Below are 15,851 nucleotides of genomic sequence, written 5' to 3'. Positions count from 1 at the left end.
AGAGGTCGGTGATGGTGAGGTTTTGCTTAGGACTGGTCCTCACAGGTCCCCAGACCAAGATGTTAGAGGAACGTGGTCTGGAGTTATTTGCTTAGAAATAAGCACCCTTGATTCCTCAGGAGATGGAAACCTGCTGGGTGGTCAGAGGCAGCTAAGACTCCATATAAAACTCACTGTGGGGTTGTAGATGGGGCTGACACAGCAGAAATGGACAGACAGGGTAGTAGGACAGGCAGACAGTAGGGAAGCAGGAGGCTGGAAGGGAAGGCACTGCACCTCGGCTGGGCCAGTGCTTTGCCAGTTCTTGAGGGCAGTGCTTATTCCTCTGGTGCCTTGGCCAGCTCCTAGCACCAGCCTCAATGCCGGGCATATTGTGAGGTTAGGCAAGTGTTTGTTGAATCAATGAATGAAAGGATGGGGCACACAGAGAAAGTATCTCTCTCCTGATTCACCTCCCATGGCCCCTCTCCTCTCTGGCTATTCTTGACTTGCAGGAGACAGTGACTCTGCTGGGGCTGTTTGATGGCTCAGTACCACACAGGCAGTGCCTGTGGACTCTGCAAGTGGAAGGAGGCTGCACAAGACAAACATGCTGTCAAGGGCTCAGCCCCAGAGCCCAGGTTCTCTTAGACTCAGACTGAGAAGTTGGTCAACAAAGTTGCCTGACCCAGCAGGTCTTAAGATCCCTGACAATCCCCACTACTAAGATCTCCTCTTAGAAATTAATGTTAGAACCCACGGGGGTTGGGGGAAGTATCAGGCCAGGGTCTCTACAACTAGGCACATCCTGGTCAGGAAAGCCACTGGGGATTGAGGAGTGGGGTCAGTCTCCCCCTGGGGCGGGGGTGGGGGGGTGGGGGGGAGGAGAAAGGAATGAGGGTGTGGATCACAGAGAGCAAAAAGAAAAGGTTGTGGGAGAGATACAGAAAAACAGCATGAACCACTGGAAAGGAAGTCCCAAGAGGCAGAAGCCAATGGAGCAGGCGAGAAACAGAAACTTGGGTTTTGCACTGGGCGCGTGGCAAAGGCCCCCCTGAGTGCTGGACATAAGGATGTGAGACCCCTTTCCCTAGGGGAGACACTTTCGTGGAGGGAAGCTGGGTCAACACCTACCAAGAACACTGGTCTACACTTGCAGACACTGCAGTTAGAGACCAAAAAGTACAGCACACATAGCCAGACAGGAAGAAGACATCCCAGCACTCAGGAGGCTGAGGCAGGAGGATCAAAGGTTGGAGGACAGCCTGGGCTACACGTGAGACTTTGTCTCAAAGGAAAAAAAGGAAAGGAAAAGAAAGAGTGGAAAGGAAGGTGGCGGTGGGTGGGAAGGTGGAGAAGGGCCCGTGCTTCAGGCAGAGACGGGCAAGGGTGACCCAGGTTCAGGGCTCGGTGCACAGCAGCTTTTCAGACAGACCTGGAAAGGGAGTGGCCAGAAGGGGAGAGAGGAGCAGGAGGGGAGCACACCAGAATTACCTGATCAAGTGATAGCTGTGAGATGCCAGAGTGCAGCAGAGAGGGGGAGGGGAGAGAGGAGGGACATGCGCCATCAGAGCAGGATGGGACAGAGAGAGAACGTCAGTCAAGAGCCAACCCCAACCCCTTGGTTCCTGGTTGCCTAGGGGCCCAGGCTGGCCCAACAGCTTCCCCTCCCTGGACCACCCATTCCACCCTTGGCAGCCTCATGCCAGCTGTCCTAAGGGGTACAGGGTACGAGGGGTCTCAGCTGTCAGAGTAGCACTCCGTCCTACTAGGAGTGAACCCATGTGCTGGCTCACAGTGGGCAGAATGGCCACAGAGGGGGCAACATCCACCAGATGCCACACAGCAGATCAGAGCAAGGTTTGGCTCTGAGCCCTGAGCTGGGAGCTCATTCTAGAGGCCATCCAGCTTCTGCTGAGGGTGGAGCTGTGCCTGCTGGGATAGGCAGGTTATGGAGGTGTTGGCATCTACTCACTTCTGGAGCACGAAGATGCCAATGATGAGGCTGAAGGAGATCAGGTCGGCAGTGACCCACATGAGGCAGTACTCGTCTGGGGGCTGTGGAGAGATGACCCAAGGTTAGCTTACAGTCACATTATCTATAATATAGGGCCACAGACTGGGGACCTCTTACAAGGGTGGGCAAGGGAGGAGCTTGAAGCTCCTCACTGTTTTATTTCGCAGGAGTGGACTTTGGGCATAGTGGGCTGGGTCTCTCTCTCTCTCTTTCCCTCTCTCTCTCTCTCTCCCTCTCCCCCCTCTCTCTCTGTATGTATGTAGGTATGTATGTATGTATGTATGTATGTATGTATATGCACATATGTATGCATGCATGTATGCATGCATGCATGTATGTGAGAGTATGAATGTGTGTATGTGTGTGTGTTCGTGTATGTATGTGTGTGTATATTCAAGGTAGAGGTGGTATGTTGAAATTCAAGTGTGTATAGCTTCCAGGAGCTCAAGGCAAGTGCCAGTTGATGATGTATGTCATGTAAGATACCATGTGCCAAGCAGACATAGGACTCTACAAATAGGTATGGGGCACCTGTGTGTGGCAGCAGGACATTGAGCACAAGGTCTGGGTGAAGACAAAGCCTTAGTACCCTTAGACTAATGTGGGGGACACTTTTTTTTCTGTCCATCAGCTCCCAGGCCTGAACAATATGCACACTTCTGCTGCCCGCCTATTACTTGTTTCATGTCACCTTTGAGGAGGACTGGAGGTATTTAAGGACTGTGTTTTTCAGATGGAAAATGAAAAGCAGGGTCTTTCGGTACTGACAAGGGTCATGATAAGTTGTATGAGTCTAAAGCTCACAGCCCAGGCCTCCATAGCCTCCTGTTCATGACTGAGGCCTTCTTCTGGCCTTGCCCACACCTCTCTCCATGAAACCATCGGTAACCTAGCTCTGACTTGCCAACACTGCAACCCTGTTAGCTACGGAGCCTTCTACCTGCCTCTGCCTCATTCCCAGGGTTATCTCGGGGGCCGGAGGGGGAGTTCAGATGATCTCAGGTGCTCCAAGACTGATCCCCACACACTCCTCACAGTCCTCTGAGTAGACCTGCCCTGTCCTCCCAAATCTAAGGAGTAGCCCATGACCCAGGAAACTTAGCTTCTTGAGACTCCTAGGCAATGTGACCTTTCTGTGGTTCAGGCCCAGGGTCCCCAGCACTTCAGTGAAGACCCCAGAAGCTGTGACAATTCCGTTGTGCCTTAGTCTACCTCTACCCCTCCACACACACTGTGGATGCCACCATCCCCTGATGCCCTGTATCCTCTGCAGGGAAAGCCCTTACAGGTAACTGATGGCCCTCTTTACCATCTCTTAGATGTCCTCAGGCCTCACAGTCTCCAACTCACCATGATCCAGAGTGGAGAAGGCACCCGAGAAAGGGTATGGGAGTTGTCGGAAGTGACGGAGGGGACCCCGGCACACCACAGCAGGGAGAAGAGCCACGGTGCATTGACAGTGTAGAGGTTTACACTTAGGTTCCAGGATGCATAGTCCCTGGGGAGGGACAGAGGTCTTTAGCTGCTTTGCTGTGGGAAGCTGGAGGAGCATGCCAGACACTTTCTCAGCCAGCCCAGGAGGAAAGTGTGTTTGTGTCCAGGGAGTCTACACTCACAGGCAAGCCTAGCTCTGCTCAGTGTTTCTCATCCCACTTCCAAACCCTGTGTGCCCCAGCTCCCTGCGTATTCTGCCCTGTGCCCACATGTGCTAAGTGGAGGGTTGAACTGGGGGATACACAGTCCCTCCCTCCTCCAGGACCACCTTGAACGGCACAGGGCAGGCACCTGAGCTCCTGGTGGGACACCTGAGTGTAGCGGAGGTTTAGCTTCTGGATGTGACCTTTCCGTAGGGTGTCGATGGCTTCTTTAGACCCAGATGTTTGCTGGAAGCCAGGAGCCATCTTCCGTACCAAAGGCCTCTGCCTGTTAGGTAGCCACATGACCTGCCAGCAGGAGACAGGGTGGTCAGGCTGGTCAGAGTTCTCATCTCCAGATTTGGGGAGAGGATCCTAGACCTCCCAGACCCTTCAAGGGTCAAAGTGGGGCCTGACTGTAGCAGTAGAGCCCATAGTGAACAACTCGGGCAGCTTGCCTGGTCAAGACAAGATGGGCAAGCCCACCCTCCCCTCCTCTGACCACAGTCAATAGCATCTAGAGAAGTGTGTGTCACACAGTGGTATCAGGTTCCCAAACTGTCACACCACAGTGATTTGGGCCAGGTTCTACTCAAGTAACCAGAGAACGTGGGCCATTACTCTCCTCTGAGAGAGTCAAAGAATCTATTGTCCCCACAATGGGCCAGTCAGGAAAATAAGGTGCACACAGCCCTGCTTCACCAACAGGGAAACTGAAGTCTGAAGAAGGGAACAGGTGCGTCTATCTCGATGCAGGGGGCTAAGCCAAGGTAGTCAGTCCACTGGGCTTCACCTGGTGCTGTGGGAAGCCTGAACGCAGCACGGCCTCCAGTGTGATGTTGAGGAAGCTGCCTCGGTATGGGTGATCATGGGGCGGGTCCCGAAGGTTGAGCAGCAGTGTGGCATTGCCCTTGGCTAGCTCCAGGAGCTCTGCCAGGCTGCAGATGGACTGGTTCTGAACCTCCCTGTGGTCAGAGGGTGACAGGGAGCTGGCCGTCCAGAAGGGGTCAGTCTGGCAGAAACAGAAACGTGCATGCTATCATTAGGTCTACAGAGCTTTCAAATGTCTTCCTGGCAATGGGGCATGGAGACCCAGGACCACCAGTGACTGCAGATATGTTGAGCAATTGATCACTGTGGCCCAGTAGGGTCTTAGGAGTGCCTAACATTTGCCTCCAGCCTGCCCCCCCTTTCCAAGTGAATCCTTTGTTTAGAGCCTGTCCATCATGGCCTTGAGTCCACTATGTGGTCAAAGATGGCCTTGAGCTCCCGTTCCTCTTTACCTCCATCTCTGTTGCTGGGATTACACTACCCCGTCAGGCTTATGCGGTACTAGGGAATGACCCAGTCCTGTATCCACAGCTTCAACAAGCCCATTGAGGATCAGCATCCTTGAGAAGGAAAGCCAATCACCAGAGACCCCAAACAAGCAGTGGCAGCTACGGGGTCCAGATACAAGAGCCCAGAGGGGGTCACTGGCTAGCCTGGTTAGGGTCATCTGAGCTGAAGGCCACCTGCCTCCTTCTTTAGGAGCCTTCCATGTCTCCCATGCCTAGGGCAGGCCCAGGTACAGGCAAACCTTGAGGAACCACTGGCCGGCGTTGAGCCTCTGTAGGACAGTCCAGTTGAGCATGGCAGCAGGCCTGCGGGCAAGCTCCGGGAATACCTGCTCCACATTGGTGGTCCGCCTCAGGGTAGTGTCATGCATGAGAAAGGGCACACCATCAAGGCTGCAGGAGAGGACCATTGTCACCACCTACTCAGAGATATCACCTGTCCCCATCACCACCCTCCCTGCTCCCCACCCTCAAAGGACACAGCTTTTCTGTTCCCATCTCAGCTACTACAGACCCCCCCCCCGCCCTGGGCCAGTGGGGACCTCAAAGGGTTCAAGGAACAAGTCCTTGGCTTCTATATGGAGAAGACAGCTGGGGAGGGGAGGTCTGGGGAAAGTGGGCGTGTGCACTTAGCACCGATAGAAGGTAGGTACTACCCGGATTGATAATGGGGGAACAGAGGCTAAGCAGGAAGCATTTAGCTCAAGGTCCACTAAATGGTGGAACCTGGCCTCAAACCAAGTCCTTGAAATGTCACATTGATAGCAGTGCCAGCACAGGCCTCTTAGACAAAGTCCACATACTTCTCTCGTCCTTATCAACCCACCAGGGCTGGCCACAGCTCACAGAGCTTCTTTGTGGACTAATAAAGGGCTCCTCGCTCCCTGTTCTCAAGGCATTTTATAGGTTCCTATGGAGAGAGGTGTGAGGTGTATAATCTCTGCGGTCTACACCAGGAGTGGTAACCTCACATATGTGGTGTAGCTGTGTATTGTACATCCTGTGGAGTAGTATTTGGTGGCCCTGCCTTCTCTCCTCCTCAGGGGTAACCTCTGATAGATTGGGATGGGTTTCCCCACTGACATTCATACTAACACATGTGCTATATCTGTAGATGGAAATGTGTGCATCACTTCCATATGATTTGTTTGTTTGTTTGTTGAAATAGGGTTTCTCTGTGCAGCCTTGGCTGTCCTGGAACTTGGTTTGTAGACAAGGCTGGCCTCGAACTCACAGAGACCTGCCTGCCTCTGTCTCCAGAGTGCTGGGATGAAAGGCATGAGACTCACAGATGTAATTTGTTTCCCAATGTGTCTGTGGCAGGGCTCTAGGTCCCCACACCTAAACCCCGCCTGAACAAGAGCCCGTTCTTTCTATTCTGAAGTCTGGCACAAACCTCATTGGCACTAGAAGGCTGCCTGGCCTGCTGTGGACCAGCCAAGCCTTCATTCCCCTTCCATTACCAAGGCAGGGGCAGGAGGTTTTATAAGGAGACCCTCATGCAGAGGTGGGGTGGGGGTGGGGTGGGGAATGGCCACCACCAAACCTGATGGTGATGTCAGCTTGCAGCCCATACAGCTTCTGCTCCAGGGCCTTCCGGAAGGACATCAGTGTGTGCTCTGGAGCCAACTGGAGAGGAAGGACTGGTGAGGGCAGAGTTAGGGTCCAGCTGATGACCCTTCCCCAGCCAGTGGGCGGTCCCCTCTGCTGGGAGGTCTGCCTCTCATTCTGGCTCCTTTGTGGAGTTGCTATGGGAACCTGGGCACCCACACAGCTGCTTCAAGGTTCCATTTTTTTCATTTGCTATGATATGTATACCTCGTGGAGTTTGGGGGAAGGGGCAGGCAGTGCTGAGTATGGACTCATATAAGTGCCGGACACAGCTAAGACTCAGCAAATGATAACTCTGACCATATTGCCCTTGCTATATTACAGGCACTGAGCGAGACTCTGGAAGCAAATGGCCTTTTCCACAGGCCTGTGGCCCTGCGGTAGCCTTGGGCAGAGACTGAGTGCTTGGTCCCTTCTGGCTTAATCTCAGAGCCCAGGCCAGGTGGAGATTCTGGAGGGGAGGAGAGAGGATGGGGTTGCTGTGGTGTGATGAGTTTCATCTATACAGCAATGATAATATTCTCTACATCACTACACTATTACAGGAACTAAAATTCATGCTCGGCACCCAACTTATTAAGTTTGCAACCCTATAGCAGATTATCGCCTGGAAGGTCAGTCCCAGCCATTGCGCCGCATGACTCTGCCTTGCAACCCTGGGTGAATCCTCCCTCCTAAGGACCCACCTTCTCTTTTGACCTTTGGGAATATGGGATCACTGTTCTGGGGGCGGGGGCGGGGGCGGGGGGGGGGAGACGCGGGTCTCCTTTGGTGCCATGAAGTCAGAGTAAATTGCCATACCTCTTCCTACCACTAGAGGTCATCACCAAACCAGAGATTGGATTTAGACCCGGCAACTCAAAAGGAACGGTAATCATTCGAGAAGCCCTCAGGAACACACACTTGGTGACCCTGGACACAGTCATTCACAGTGACATGGAGAGAGCACTGGCCGCCGCCCCCCCAAAAAAACAGCACTAAAACGTCTGCAAGATGGCTTAGTAGGGATAGGTTCTTGCTGCCAAACCTGACGATCTGAGTTTAATTCCCATGGTAGGAGGGAACTGACCCCTGCAAATTGTCCGCCGAATCTCCACATGTGTCCTGAGGTATAAGATGTGCAATGCCACATTTTTTAAAAAAGGGTTTGGGGATTGTTTGTTTGTTTGTTTGTTGTTTTTAAAGTAGAAGTGAAGAGCGGAATAGTGGTCAAAGAGGCTAGGAGTGGGAGGGGAAGGCTGTTACAGGTAGAAATGATGGGCATCGTGAACGGGTTCTAGCATTCTACAGCAATAGGGTGGCTGTAGTAAATGCTAACTTCCTGTGTATTTTGAAACAGGCAGAGGAGAGGATTCTGGATGTTCCTAACACAATGAAACAGTGTGTAAGGTGATGGGCAAATCGCTCTGGTGTGAGGATAATGCATTGTGTACACATTTGAGAACAACACTTTAACCTGCAAATATGCACCATTATCCCGTGTCAGGGTAGAAACCAAACAAGCATAAAATGAACACCACAACCAGGCACGGTGGCACACACCTGTAACCTTAACGCTCAGGAGGCTGGGACAGATGGTTTGCGAGTTCCAGGCTATTCTGGGCTGCACACTGAGACCCTGTCTCAAAAACAGGACAACGTATATAATAAGCAAGCCACCACAGGATGGAGCAGCCATATGCACAGCTTGACAGGCTGTCTAGAGATAGCTTCATCAACAGATAAATAGCACACAGGAGACGTGGCGGTGGCGGCAGGCGGGGAGGGGGGTGTCTGTCACAGATGAAAAGGCACTCAGGAGACATGTGTCAAGCAGACGGGCTGTATGATGTCATTCGGACCATGATTTTAAAAGTCTGCACTACAAAAAGATATTTTTGAAGACAAAGAAAAAATAACTATGATATTAGGTCATATTAAATAATTGTTAAATTGGGGGCTGGAGAGATGGCTCTGGCTGCTCTTCCAGAAGACCTTGGTTTGATTCCTAGCACCTGCATGGCAGCTCACAACCGTCTATAATTCCATCTAGTCTCAGGGGATCTGATGCCCTTTTCTGGCCTCCATGGTGTCAGGCAAAGCAATCATTCACACAAAAGTGAAAGTAAGTACTTTTAAATACTGTCAATTTGGTACTTACAATTATCATTATGTACGTGTGTGTGTGTGTGTGTGTGCATGTGTGTGTATATGTGTGTGCGCATGTGTGTGCATGTGTGTATATGTGTGTGTGCACGTGTGTGTGCCTGTGTGCATATGTGTGTATGCGCATGTGTGTGTGCCTGTGTGTATATGTGTGAGCATGCACACACATGCTTCAGTGCACATGCAGAATTCACAGACATCTTCTCTTTTATCTTTACGTAGGTTGCAGGGATTAAACACAGAGTGCCAGGCTTTCACGGCAAGTGCTTCTCCCTGTAGAACCATCTCCCCCAGCCTGTTGTTTGCTTTTAAGTCGTTATGTTCTGGGCATGGTGGCATATGCCTGTGACCCCAGCACTCAGGAGACAGAGGCAGGAAGGCTGGTGGTAGTTTAAATTCCAGTTTGTCTCAAGCAGATCAAACCAAACCAGGATGTCCTTTTGTGGTGACAATACATCTGCTGACACAGACATGACATTCATTTCCCACAGGCTCCTCTCCTGCAATGGCTGTTACCCCATTCCACCCTCTGGGGTTACTTACCATAGGAGCCCCTCGGTGGCCGATGAGAGCAGGTTTGGGGCCCAGGTCTTTTTTCTCCATGATGCAGGGAGAGGAGATGATGAGAGGGATCAGGTAGAAGGTGAAGACCACGGCGAAGAAGGTACAAAGAATGGTGAGCTGGGAGGCTGCAGACATAGGCAGTAGGAACATCCCATGAGCCACTGTGTGTCTCTTACTGGGCCCAATCATGCCTAGCCAGCCAGACTGGAATCAGAACTTGGTGTTCTGGGGAGTGCCCTTTGCTCTGACAGGAAGTGAACCCACCTACAACTTATGCACACACGTACATGAAGACATAGGCACCCAAATCAAAACTCCAGAGCATCCTTTGGTATAAACGGCCTGAAGCCAGCCCCTGATGTTAAGCACAAGGGCCCCACCTCATACCCAGACCACCCAGGTAGAGTTCTAGTGGGGACAGTCTAAGCTGGCCTTGGTATTCATGGAGGTCAGGATGGGTGGGCCCTCTCTAGGGGATACTCACAGGACCGCTCTGCACGGGCGAACTGTCCAGCGACGATCCAGGAGAGTGCGGTGATGGCCACCAGGGCCCCTATATGCAGGAATGGTGCTGTGCCCTGGGTGTGAAGAGAGGCAGGAGGGACCAGGGACTCAAAGGCAGATCCAGACCCTCCGGTCACCAGCATGCTGCTGACCGTCTCTGCCTACAAGATAGGCAATCCTCTCTCCATTTGTCAGCTGAGGACACTGTGAAGCCTGCTCTGCAGACCCCTCCCTGTTCCTCTGTGTGCTTTGGTGTGGAGAAACAGAAGTGATAAAAGCTCGCCTGTTGCAAAGGTCCTGGGGAGGCAGTGTCCCTGTCCCTAGCCCACCCTACTCACCTGCAGGGAGAGCAGCAGCACCTCCCACTCATCTTCCCATAGCTGGGCCACTGCAGACATGGCCACCACCGTGGAAGCCAGGATGACCACCAGCCCCATCTGGAGAGGAAAGTTCCAGACAGAGGGTCAGGGCAAGAATGAGGGGACCTCTGTTTGGGAGAAGAGAAAGAAAACAGAAGTGCACACAGGGCAGGGGCAGTGCAGTGCCTTTAATCCCAGCACTTGGGAGGCAGAGGCAGATGGATCTCTGTGAGTTTGAGGCCAGCCTGATCTACAGAGTGAGTTCTAGGACAGCCAGGGCTATACAGAGAAACCCTGTCTCAAAACAAAAGCAAAAACAAAAAAAGATGAGGAGGAGGAGCACACAGAGCAGGAGGGGGAGGGAAGGAGACAGCCTGGGATGAGCTGAAGGCAGCGTGGACAGTGAGAGGCCAGCCAGAGGCAGAGGCAGGAAAGGCGGGCAGATCCCAGGGGAAAGAGACATGGAGAAAGAGAAGGGAAGATGAGCCTGCCCACACTGAGGCAGGCTCAGCTCACAGTGTTGTCTGCTGAACTGGCTGCCTAGGTCTCCTGCATTTGGCTGTTTTTCTCCCGACATCAGGTCTCCTGTAACCTTGAACTCCTTATCCCTCTGCTGCCTCCCTAGTGCTAGGACTACAGACGGGCACCAGCATGCTTAATGCTATGCTGGAGACTGTACCCGGGGTCCTGTCCATGCTAGGCAGACACTACCAACTGAGCCACATCCCCAGCCCAGTTTCTAGTATGCTCCACAGGAAGTGTGGGGCACAGCTGTAATGAGCATCGAGGTGCCTTCAGGGACAGAGATCTGTGGCGACTGGCACCCAAAACCCCAAACTAAGTAAGACTAATCTGGGGTTCCCTGTTTCTGTCCTCTCTGGAGCCCTAGAATTTCTTATGGTCCAGGCTCCTACCTCATTCACAAAGGCTGTATGAGACAGCGGGGTGGGGGTGGGGACTCTGAGGAGCCCTTTATGAAGACATCTTATTACAAGAGGAGGCCAACAGCGGAAGTCCTTGCAATAAAACTGATTCCCCACAATCCTAATACAATTAAAATTTCATCACAGTTTTACAGTTGCTGCCGTGGTACCCATCATGCTCAGGAGCATTATTGAAATGTTCAGGAAGGGACTCTTCCCCACAGTGCCATTCAGACACAGGAATAGCACAGGCTTGCAACATCGTGAGCCCTCCCACACCTAACCTGGGAGGATCCACCCGGAGGCCTGGGGTAGACCTGAACTTAGCGGTGGCATTTCTGTCCTTCTGGGCAGACTCATGATAGCAAAGGAGGAATCCACTCCTTTACTCACTTATTCATTCATTCATTCATTCATTCATGCATTCATTCATTTTTGCCTTTATGCTGAGACACAAGGAGAGTTGGAATTCAGGATTGTAGATTGGTTAGCCTCTTGGCAGATGCCTGGGGTCTCTACACCTGAGTCACATCCCTGGGTCAAACCCTGTTGCACTGGAGGAGGGTAACACCTTCAGGGAACAGCTCTGAGCAGGAATATAGGGATAATGATGAATACCTTCCAGGGAGGGGCTTGAGACATAAATGAGAACATGCATGTAAGATGCTTTGCACAGTAGCTGCCACCAAAAGGAAATGATTATTAGATGTGAGTACTGCCATTTTGAATAATTATAACTGAAGCGGGTAACAGAGATGAGCAGACAAGTCATATACAGCAAGTACTCAATAAATGCTGCTTGATGCTATTATGACAAACATGGTGTTTGGCATACTGGAAGTTCTCAAATCTCTCTCTCTCTCTCTCTCTCTCTCTCTCTCTCTCTCTCTCTCTCTCTCTCTCTCTGCAGGATTTCTCTGCCTCCCAAGTGCTGGGATCAAAGGTGTGTGCCACCGCCACAGGTCAAATGTGCTTTTTTAGAGTGTAGCTGGAAAGACAGAAGCTAGCACCAGAAAGAACCGTCATGTGCACCAGCAGCTGGAGAACAGGCTGAATTCACAGTCAGTGCTGCTGAAGTGTCCATGGGGCCCAGCAGGCCCCAGTCCAGCTCAGCCACACCTCCTATGACCAGGCAGAGTCAGGCTTCTTTCTGGGCTTCAGCCTGGGTGGTTGGTACAGCCCTCCTGGGTATAAGCCTTGAAGCCCAGCTGCTGCCCCCTGGGGTGGGGGAATTAGAGGCACAGCAGCAGGGGCAGGGCAGAGAGCTCAGAGCACAGCATCCCTCCCCAGAGGTATTTGGATGGCTCTGGGTGGTAGCTAGGCACAAAAGTCATCTCACACAGGGGCCTTATGTTTGCCTCAACTTTCCCGCCTCCCAGGCCCCTCATAGGCCTGAGCCCTGGGCCACAGTGCTCACCTCCTGCCCATTCCCAAGTCTCTCTGCTCTCCCCTTCTTGGGACTCAGGGGAACCAGGGACTCTAAACACAGATCAAGATTAAAATGTCCCATAAAACTGACATCTTCAAAGCAATATGACCCTGGCATAAGACCAGAGGGATAAATGAAAGCTACATTCAGAAAGAGATCTAAAGGCATTGAAGGAGCATAAAGGCATCTCCGATGCAAAGGGGAGGGGAGACAGCTGGGGACACTGGGAAGCACCTTCAGTGAGCTTGGGAAGATCCAAAATCTTGGATCCAGGCTCCAAAATAACTTCTAAAAGATTAAGGAACATTTAAGTCTGATCCAAACCCAAGGGCCACAAAAAGAGATGATAGATTTGAGGGTTGTTTGTTTATGTCTTTTTTCCCCACCCAAGACAGGGTTTCTCTGTGTATCCTTGGCTATCCTGAAACTTGTTTTGTAGACTAGGCTGGCCTCCAACACATAGAGATCCACCTCCCTCTGCCTCCTGAGTGCTGGCGTTAAAGGTATGCATAACAATGCCCAGCCAGATCAAAGGGTTTGTTGTTGTTGTTGTTTTGTTTTTTGTTTTTTTGTTTTTTTTTTAGAAATAAAAAAAAACCTGTATGGCACAAATACAATAAGCAAAGTCAAAAAGACAAAAGATGAAGGACAAACTGGGCAAAATTATCTGCAGTTCATCAACCAAAGGGTCAACTTCCAAAATCTACAAAGCAAATTAATAAGCAGATCCCACAACAAAAGGACAGAAGACACAAAGATAAAACTCAGGTCTGGGAAAACTGAGCAGAGGGGAAATGCAGGCTGGGAGTACTTAGGAGAACCTCTGACCTCTCAGGAAGGTCTTTCCCAAGGGAACAGCTCCCACCTGAAATCCTGTGGCAAGGAGATCCTGCTGGCACAACCACACACTGCCTAGGGAGCACAGGTTGGCACCATGTGCCCAAGGGCATTGTATACCTTCTTGTTGGACATGGTGGCACAGGTCGGTAATGTGTGCTCTCAGGAGGCTGAGGCAGGAAGATGATGAGTTTAGAAAAAGCTGAGAGTAGTGTTACACCTTTGATCCCAGTACTCAGGAGGCAGAGGGAGATGGATCTCTGTGAGTTCAAGGCCAGCGTGTTCTGTAGAGTGAGTTCTAAGGGGCTACATATTGAGAACATGCCTCAAAACAACAGTAAAAGAAGAGAACAAGGAAAATACACAATGTTTTTTTTTTTTCTCCTAGATCACAGCCACACTGCCCTGCAAAAGGACTGAAAATTAGTAGATTCTAACGAGCTGGGCTGATGACTCAGGAATGAGGGGGTGACCAGAGCAAGCAGCAGGCACTGATTGATGGCCATGGCCTTACTGTGTCCAAGGAGGCGCTCCTGGCACTTTTTTAAAAGGAGGGCACAGATGAGGTAACTGTGTATGTACAGAGAAAGGGAGAGGGCTGGAGAGATCGCTCAGCAGTTATGAACACTGCTACCCTTGCAGGGGACCTCACAACTGCCTATAATGCCAGTTCCAGACAACCTTACACTCTCTTCTGGCCTCTGGAGGCACTGCATACATGTATTATGCTCAAATGCAGGCGAAACACCTGTGCTCATAGAATAAATTTAAAGAAAAGAGGGGACCAGTGAGATGGCTCAGAAGGTAAAAGTGTTTGTTGCCAAGCCTGATGATCTGAGTTTGATCCCCAGGACTCACATGGAGAAAAAAAAATGGACTCCCAAAAGGTGTGTTTTGACCTCCATATACATGCTGTTGTGTACACACACACACACACACACACACACACACACACACACACACAATTCAAATAAAAAGGGAGTGTATGCAGGAAAAAGTTCAGCAAGTATTTTTCATGTCTGAATTTTTGTTCACATAAAAAATGAATTAAGATAAAGCAAGCAGACAGAAATAACCAGAATTCCATCAGTAGGATTTCCAGGTCCTGTTCTAAAACCCAGAGCCTGGGAACCCAGGCCAGCCTGGAAACAGATCCAGCTTGGCTCAACTCTGCCTGGCAGGCCCTTCTGCCTCTGAGACCTCACAGAGTGTGGATGGGAGGGAAAGGGCCTGGAGCAGGAAGCAGGTTAGCTGAGGGACCCTGATCTGGCTGGCTCTGTAGAACTGCAGGCTTCTCCCTTAGGATCAAGCATGTGTGACCTGACCTGCTGAGAGCCAGGCACAGCCCCAGGAGGTGACCACAGCATGTGTGCCCTATCCCCAGATGCCAGCTGATATCCTCTTTCAAATGTCAACAATGCAGCTGAGAGAAGAAAGCACCTCCCAGAGGGGGCTGAGGAAGCCTCAGAGCAGTTCTCAGTATGGAGTCATCAGCAGGGACTGTTCTTTCCATCCCTGCAAGACTTCAGTCAACTAGGCCTGGTTCCCAAGGTGACCCCCATCCTGCTCCACACACCTAACCTGTGCCCTCTTTCCCTCTTTCTGTCTCCCTGCTAGCTAGGTCAGTCTCGTGGGTCCTGTTTGTTTCCAGACATTTCTGCCTCTTCTTAGATGGTGTTAGCCATGCTGTGGGGAAAGAGATGACTCCTCCCCCACCCCCTGCCTCCCCCACCGAACTCCTTAAAGAGGATGGCTCTATCTTGGCCAGGACTGGCCTAGTCCTGTGGCCCTGATCAAGCATAGCATCAACAACCTACACTCAGCATAGGGGTGTGCGTGTGTGTGTGAGACAGACAGACAGACACAGACAGAGAGAGACACAGAGAGACAGAGACACAGAGAGACACAAACAGACAGAGATGAGGTGTTGGACCAGTCTGGATTGAACACTGGGACAGAGGGAGAAGCTGTCAGTGCCAGGTTAATCTTCATGTGTCATTAAATTAGAGTGGAGTAGAAATTAATACCACACATATTGTAAAATGTATCTGAGAGGGGAGGCTGCCAGGGCTGAGGAGAAACCCCTGCCTTGGGACACAGGCTGTAGAGAGAGGGTTCAAATCCAGGAAAGGAGCTCAAAGAGAAAGAGCAAATGAGGGCCAGAGCGAGGGGGTAAAAGCCACGGAAAGGTGGGCACGCCGAGGGTGGGGATGACATCTTCTGCAGCAGAAGCCGAGGTGACTGTCCCGTGGTAGTGGCAGAAAGTGATCAGGACCAGACCAGGACAGTCTGGGCCATCCCAGGAAACAGCACCAGAGCTCACTAACGACAGTGGAGAAGGCAGAGCTAAGGCAGAGCTGTGCTGTGGCTGTGAGACCATAGGCGTGTTGACAAACCTCTCTGGTTTTTTGACCCTGCACAGGATGGTGGCAGTGCCTACACTGCAGGGCTGTGAGGGTTAAGGGAGTGAATGCTGCTTGGCCCAGCAAGAGTTCAGTGGAATAGCAGAACC

The 15,851-nt window shown here is 51.5% G+C and overlaps 1 protein-coding gene across 4 annotated transcripts in view; it reads right to left on the bottom strand.

The window, feature by feature from the left end:
- Positions 1 to 15,851, bottom strand: part of Gdpd5 (glycerophosphodiester phosphodiesterase domain containing 5) — a 79,848-nt gene that overhangs the window by 2,433 nt on the left and 61,564 nt on the right. For 2 of the 4 annotated variants that reach the window (XM_034514838.2, XM_076938663.1), the window contains 10 exons: positions 10,130 to 10,228; positions 9,772 to 9,865; positions 9,267 to 9,412; positions 6,514 to 6,596; positions 5,210 to 5,360; positions 4,424 to 4,642; positions 3,782 to 3,939; positions 3,347 to 3,494; positions 1,955 to 2,037; positions 1,474 to 1,488 (listed from right to left, as the gene is read on the bottom strand). In XM_034514838.2, the coding sequence (XP_034370729.1) occupies positions 1,474 to 1,488; positions 1,955 to 2,037; positions 3,347 to 3,494; positions 3,782 to 3,939; positions 4,424 to 4,642; positions 5,210 to 5,360; positions 6,514 to 6,596; positions 9,267 to 9,412; positions 9,772 to 9,865; positions 10,130 to 10,228 (1,196 nt within the window). The remainder of the gene's footprint in view (positions 1 to 1,473; positions 1,489 to 1,954; positions 2,038 to 3,346; positions 3,495 to 3,781; positions 3,940 to 4,423; positions 4,643 to 5,209; positions 5,361 to 6,513; positions 6,597 to 9,266; positions 9,413 to 9,771; positions 9,866 to 10,129; positions 10,229 to 15,851) is intronic. The other 2 variants (XM_034514851.2, XM_076938671.1) reach the window with 1 other exon arrangement.

Source organism: Arvicanthis niloticus, chromosome 1, assembly GCF_011762505.2.
Source record: "Arvicanthis niloticus isolate mArvNil1 chromosome 1, mArvNil1.pat.X, whole genome shotgun sequence".
Taxonomy (NCBI): Eukaryota; Metazoa; Chordata; class Mammalia; order Rodentia; family Muridae; genus Arvicanthis; species Arvicanthis niloticus.
Note: the sequence above shows the minus strand (reverse complement) of the source record. Positions and strands in the feature narration are given on the sequence as shown.